Genomic DNA, 6,629 nt, shown 5'->3' on the forward strand with positions numbered 1-6,629 from the left:
GGGGAGCCCAGATGAGGCAACCCCAGACAGTAGCCATGAGCTGTAGTCCCCCTTCGCCCACAGAATTTGAGCTGGAGGAGACATCTTACACAGTTGACAAAACTGGGGGTCAGAAAGGCAGTGGATTGATCCAGAATATCCAGAAAGGTAAAGACAGTGCCCAGAAAGCCTTATGGGCAAGCCCATGTTCCTCTGATTGGATCATACAGGCCCAGGGGTTGCTGCAACTCCTGCCTGGCAAGCCAAGGCGGCTGAACCAGACCCATCTGTTTCCACGGCAACTCCACCTAGAAAAGGGTCACATGACGGAGACAAGCCCAGGGGGCCAGCCAGGGGCTGCTGCCTCACCCATATCTCTAGCAAGAATAAAAGCAAGAAAAATTTTAAAGCAAGAAATACAGTTGAGCCACTTCTCAACACTTGGGTGTATCAAAAGAAAAGATTATTTTTATGAGTGAGTTCATCCCAGTTTGGAACTGTTAATCTATATCACATGTAAACTGCTTCAGAATACATAAAGTGACGGAAACTGACCCAAGTTGTTTTATGAGCTTAGTATAATCTTGATCTCAAAATCAGAGAAAGAAGTACGGGAGGGAATAATTACAGACCTATTTTACTTATGAACATAAACACAAAAATCTAAAATAATTCACGAACTCAATATAACAGACTTTTTAAAAACTAATAGATCAGGATTAAGGTTTATCAGTTTATTCCATTCACAAAAGAATGGCTGAATGTCAAAGAAGCTAAAGTAATTCATGACAAGAATGGGTTAAAGGAAAACCATGAGATCATCTTAATCCTAATAGGTGCAGAAAGAGCATTTATATGTTCAACATCTATATGTGCTTTTTTTTTTTTTTTTTTTTTAGTTTTGGAAAACTAGTAACACAGAGAACTTGGCAAAGGTATTAAACTTGATAAATGCCACTTATCAAAATATCTACAGCAAAATCATACTAAAAGAAGAAAACTGAAACAGTCACTTCAAAATCAGGAACAAGGCAAAGATGTCAGCTGTCATGTTGCCAACACAATATCAGACGACCTGGACTTCACAATTTACTAAAGAAATAAGACATATAAACACTGGGAAAAAGACAAACTCTAGATGAGGTACTCACCTACATAGAAAAGCCAACGAAACCAAGAAAAAACTAATAAAACTAACAAGAGAGTCCAGCAAGGCAACACTACAAAAATCAAGTGTTACTCTCCTTAGCAATAATAAAACAGAAACTAATGCAGAATATGATACTATAATAGCAACTAAAACCATTAAATAGCTGGTAATTAGCCTCATTAAACAATGCAGGAAGGAGTTCCCTGGGGGCCTAGGGGTTAGGATGCGGTGCTTTCACTGCCCGTGGCCTGGGTTCAATCCCTGGTTGGAGAACTGAGATCCTGCAAGCCATGCTGCGCAGCCAAAATAAAACAAAAACAAACAATGCAGGAGACCAAGAGAAAAATGTTAAGTTCTGTAAGTTCTATTAAGGGACATAAAAAGAGGTGTGATCAAAAGGGAGAGATTTATCATGATCAGGGATTGGACAGTTTGACATAAATATGTCAATTTTTCATGAATCAATTTAAATTCAATACAATTCTACTTAAAGTATGATGTTTTTAGAAATTCAACAAAATAATTCTAAAATTTTAGTTAGAAAATAAATAGCAAAATGTTGGGGGAAGGTGCTTACGTGCACTCTCTCTCTCCCCAGACCCCCACAAGCCATTAAGAACCATTACAAGCCAGAGTAATAAAAGCAGAAAAATACAAATAGACCAATGAAACAAAATAGCTCAGAAACTGATCCATGATTATAAACAAGCTTGATGTATAGGAGGCTCCACGTATCAGTAGGAAGAGGGTGGAATTTTTTACAGTCGTTACTGTAAGGAAAATGATCTCACTCTAAAGGGAGGAAATGCTGAAGCTAAATCCATACCTGATTTCCTCGGTAGAGTACGTATGAACAAACAAGTGTGTGTTAGGGATGGGAGTCTATAAATCTTACTGTAGAAAATATTTATGATCTGGAGGGAAGAGGGCATCTTTAAAAGTCCCCAAAACACAAACCAGCAGGGCAAAAGTGACCAATTTGACCTAATCAATATCAAGGGCTTCTGTTCAACAAAGATGCTACTGACAGATTTTTTGGCTGAGAAAAGACGTTCCTAAAGTCTAGAACCAACAATGGCTGGATATCTAGAGAGAAGGAATGCCTAGCCTTGAATCAAAATCATGAAGAAACAGACATGAAAATCAAGAGGAAAACAGTCAAAGATCATAAAAGAAGAAAGGGAAGTCCAAACTACTAGCAAATATATTGGGATGATCAAACTCACTAGATGTCAGAGAAATGCAAAATAAACCAACAATGACATATCTATTGCTTTACAACCATAGATAATAAAATGTGATGTGTGTTGACTTCCCTGGTGGCGCAGTGGGTAAGAACCCGCTTGCCAGTGCAGGGGACACGGGTTTGATCCCTGGTCCGGGAAGATCCCATATGCTGCGGAGCAACTAAGCCCGTGCTCTTAGTTGCAACAACTACTGAGCCTGCGCTCTAGAGCCCGCGAGCCACAACTACTCAGCCCACACACTGCAACTACTGAAGCCCACGCGTGTAGAGCCCGTGCTCCACAACAAGAGAAGCCACTACAATGAAAAGCCCAGGCACCTCAACGAAGAGTAGCTCCCGCTTGCTGCAACTAGAGAACGCCCGCACGCAGCAACGAAGACCCAATGCAGCCAAAAAAAAAAAAAAAAGGGATGTGCCTTCCTGTTGAAGTCAAAAGAATTGTACTGTTTAGAGAAAGTCACAGATATGGTGTCTTTTTATATATTTCGCCTTATGCTACCCAAAATTAGTAAAGAGAAACTCAGAATAAAAGGAGTTTTTAAGAGCCAGAATCTCATCTATTAGAACCACTGAACCAGACAAGTACAACAACACGGATAAATCTCCAAAACAAAATGCTGAGTGGAAAACCTTGATCACATCGTGATCGATAATGATCAGTAAAGCTTCTGTGACCTTAGAATCCAGAAACACAAACCAGCACTACACATTTTGCAAGACCACCTATATATCTCGGAGGACACGTGTCAAATACGTTGGCATGGGCGTCTTTGAGGGGGAAGAGAAAGACAGCGGGCATGGGAGATGTGAAGAAAACTGATCGTTTAAAATATGAAATAACATAAAATAAGAGCTATGCTCTGTAGGGAACCTTGATGATCGTGGGCCAAGAAGTGAGGAGTCAAATTAGCTCACTACTTGGAATTACAATAAAATGAAATGAAATAAAATAAGGAAAGAAAAGGAAAGGAGGCAGTACCCGTGGCTCTTCCTCTCTTACCAAACACTGTACTATCTTTCACGAAAGCCACATCTCCAGCCCCGTCCTGCAGACACCTGTGGGACGAGAAAGCACCAGAAGGCTCAGCACAGAGCGGCCCTCCCCGACTTCTTCCTCGTGCCTCCCTGTGGAACAGGGTCCTGCGGCTTGTCTTCTGTGGGGTCCTGATCTGTGGAGGGCAGGGCTCTCAGGCTTTGGGGCATCCCCACTGGGAAGGCTTCAGGGGTCACCTCCGGGTGAATTCTGAGGAAGAAGGGCTCAGGTGCTGGCCGGAGACCCCTGCTTTCTGCTTTAAGGGCTGAGAGGGCCAAACTTTGTCCTTCTATGTAAAACAGTTTCGAAGCCTCTACACCAGAGGGTAAAAGTAATGTCCTTGGCCATGTAGCTTTTTTCTCCCAGGACTAAGTGGCAGATGTGCCCTGGCCAGCAGAGAAGCAAGGAGGCCTCCCTGCGCAAAGTGCCTGAGTCCGAGAGGCAGGTGGGGGAACAGGGGCAGCATCAGTTGGGTGGGGGGTTTGCAGAGAGGGGCTGGGGCCAGTCAGTCAGGAGGAGTCCACCGCCTCCTGGCTCCGGGACAGGCCAGGCTACCCTGCCTGGCCAGGAGCCTGGGACTGGTCTTCTCATGACAAGACTCCTTCAGTCCCTCTGTGGTTATGGAGGGGACAGAGTCAGCCGGAGGAACCCAGGACGACAGAGGGACAAAGCCCGATTCAGGGTTCTCTGGTGGGGACAGAAGGGGCCACTGGCCAGTTGGCTGCTCATGGGGCTGGTGCAGAGGTAAGAGGGCACATGGCGGGCCTGGGGGGCTAGAGGGGAAAGTGCACTGGGAAGGTGCACTGGGCACCCTCTTCGGACTCAGTTTCTCTGTCTGCACAGCAGTAGGACTGGACCTCCTCGATGGTCCCCACTAGCTGACTGAGCTCTATCTGGGACCAGAGATGCAAGCGCTTCCTATAGCCGGAGGACATGTGGGCCACTGGGGAGAAGACGGCAGTCTCACTCACTTGAAGGCGCCAGAATAGCCAAAATATGGCTCCTGGGAGGAGCAGGCACATTTACTTCCCCCTGTCCCTGTGCACAGTTGACAGAGGTTGGGGTACTCTTTTCCATCCACGCAGGGAACACAGCTGGCAGAGAAGAATTGGGCCACAGCTGTTGAACAGAGAGAAATGAACCAGAGTGTGAGCCCACCGGGCCACAGCCAGCGGCAGCCCCCAGTGTGCGCTCCCTCCACCCCTGCCTGTCAGCCTTTGCAAAGCCAGCAGCTCAGAGAGATGTACTTTGGCTGAGAACAGACTCAGCTGCCACCTCACAGGGCTGCTGATGCAGGTAGACCCTGCCCCTGCAGGTTTCACATCAGTTGACTTCACCCCTGCCTTGGAGTCATCCCACATATCCACCTGGGCCATCCCGAAGTGGCTTGTGTATGTGCCACTGGAGTAGAGACCCCAGCCTGAGATCACCCCCAACACTCCTCCCCCAGCCATCTTACCTTTCTGGATGGGCTCAGGTGGCCCTGTCCAGTTCAAGAATGGGCGAAGTGTCCCCATAGGTATGTTCCACCCGGCGGACCTGCCAAAGCCTGTGTGGCAGGACTTCCGGCCTTGTAGCTGGTTCAGCTGAAAGTTGCTGCTCTTCTTGGCTACAGCCACGGCATAATACTGGGTTTGGGGCTCTGCAAAAGAGCAGAAAGAATCGAGAGCTCTTAACTTGGACCGGAGGGAGAGAAACAGCCCACGCTGACCAAGCCCCCAGTGGGAAGGGGAATGTGTGCTGCCATTTCACCTGGTCACCGCAGCCCAGAGCCTGCTCTGTTTCCCCGGTGGGTCAGTGACCGGCCCAAAGAGCCCCGGGACTCCGTTCCCTGTAAGTGTGATGCCGCCCGAGACACCACCTCTGTGGCTCATCCACTCTGACTCCACAGAGCCCAGGGTCCAGGCCACCCCAACTTCTGGGTCCCCAGGGGCAGCTCACGCTTTTCCGTCCCGTAGACCTCTGCTGCTACCGGCCGCAGTTTGTAGGGGTCCCGGCCTGCCGCAAACACCAAACCACCATCCAGGGTCACAGCGTCTGCCTTTTTTGCCTGAAAGCAGAGACCAGACCGGCTTAGGAGAAAACCCACCCTAAGCCACGCAAGTGAACTTCAGAAGGTCGGAAGGCTCCGTGGCTGGAAGGATCTGCCAAAGGGTCAGCTTTCAGTCATGTCCTCGCAGGTGCCATGAGAGGTGGCACAAGCCCAAGGCCCCTCTTTTTGGGTAACGAGCCCCAGCGGAAGTGCTTTAACTCCTGAGGCTGGTGGGTGGCCGCTTTTTCACATGGCTTAGATCTCTCCGCGGATTGCAACCTTCGCGGTCATTTATATTAAAAGTTGTTCTAGATGCTTTCTCCCCTGTTTTTGCTCTACATTTCTTCTAAGTTCTTGTTTATTGAATAGAAATTTTAACTCTTAATATATCTTAAACTTATCATAATAATAAACTATGTTCATTCTCTTTGGCGTATTACCCCCCTCATATGCTTACCTATTTCTCGTATTTGCAACCTGGTATAGATAATGTTTTGCAGACTGTTTTATTCATCTAAAACTGACTACATTTTCTTACCTCTGTAGTGCCTTTATTGATTTTACTGACTTCATGATATTTCATTATAAATGTGGCTGTTCCATAATTTATTAAGCTAAATTGTAAAAATTCCCTCCAATGTTCACCACTTGGGTTCCTTCTAACTCTTTGCTGTTAAAACTGTACTTTTATGGACAGCTTTGTCCTCATAGCTTGTTTTTCCTTCTGATGACCTGTTGCCTTTGGATAGGCACCTGAGGGTGGGATCACCCAGACAATAGGCATTTTATCTTCAAGGCCTTGGCTGTCACTGCCATTCTGCTTTCCAGCTGATTCGTTTCTAACTTGGAATGCCACTCACTATGAGGATCAATTTCACTATAGACTCACCAGTGGGCCAGGGTTTCATTTTATGGAGGGTTATTATTTAGGAAATGCAAGTGCTAACAAATTGCTTAGATTTGTATTTCTCTTGATTATTAAGGGGAACATTTTCATAAGTATTTTTATTCATTATGAACTCCATCTCCTCATGCTGTTTTTCTTACATGATCCTACGTTTCTTACCAATTGACTTAGTTCTTTATAGAGTGTAAATGGCAGTCACTTGTCAGAGCTGCTGCGTATTCACTCTGGTGCTTTCAAATTTTTGGCTTATTCACAATTTCTGTGGCAATCCCAGTTTCCCTA

General features: G+C 46.1%; 1 protein-coding gene across 4 annotated transcripts in view; it reads right to left on the bottom strand.

Moving 5' to 3' along the window:
- The window catches only part of LTF (lactotransferrin), a 29,479-nt gene that overhangs the window by 18,455 nt on the left and 4,395 nt on the right, over positions 1-6,629 (bottom strand). For 2 of the 4 annotated variants that reach the window (XM_007470250.1, XM_007470251.1), the window contains 4 exons: positions 5,343-5,458; positions 4,868-5,048; positions 4,380-4,527; positions 3,376-3,431 (listed from right to left, as the gene is read on the bottom strand). In XM_007470250.1, the coding sequence (XP_007470312.1) occupies positions 3,376-3,431; positions 4,380-4,527; positions 4,868-4,925 (262 nt within the window). In that variant the 5' untranslated portion in view covers positions 4,926-5,048; positions 5,343-5,458. Of the gene's footprint in view, positions 1-3,375; positions 3,432-4,379; positions 4,528-4,867; positions 5,051-5,342; positions 5,459-6,629 lie in introns of all 4 variants that reach the window. The other 2 variants (XM_007470248.1, XM_007470249.1) reach the window with 1 other exon arrangement.

The sequence above is a fragment of the Lipotes vexillifer genome, unplaced genomic scaffold (genome assembly GCF_000442215.2).
Source record: "Lipotes vexillifer unplaced genomic scaffold, Lipotes_vexillifer_v1.1 scaffold942, whole genome shotgun sequence".
Taxonomy (NCBI): domain Eukaryota; kingdom Metazoa; phylum Chordata; class Mammalia; order Artiodactyla; family Lipotidae; genus Lipotes; species Lipotes vexillifer.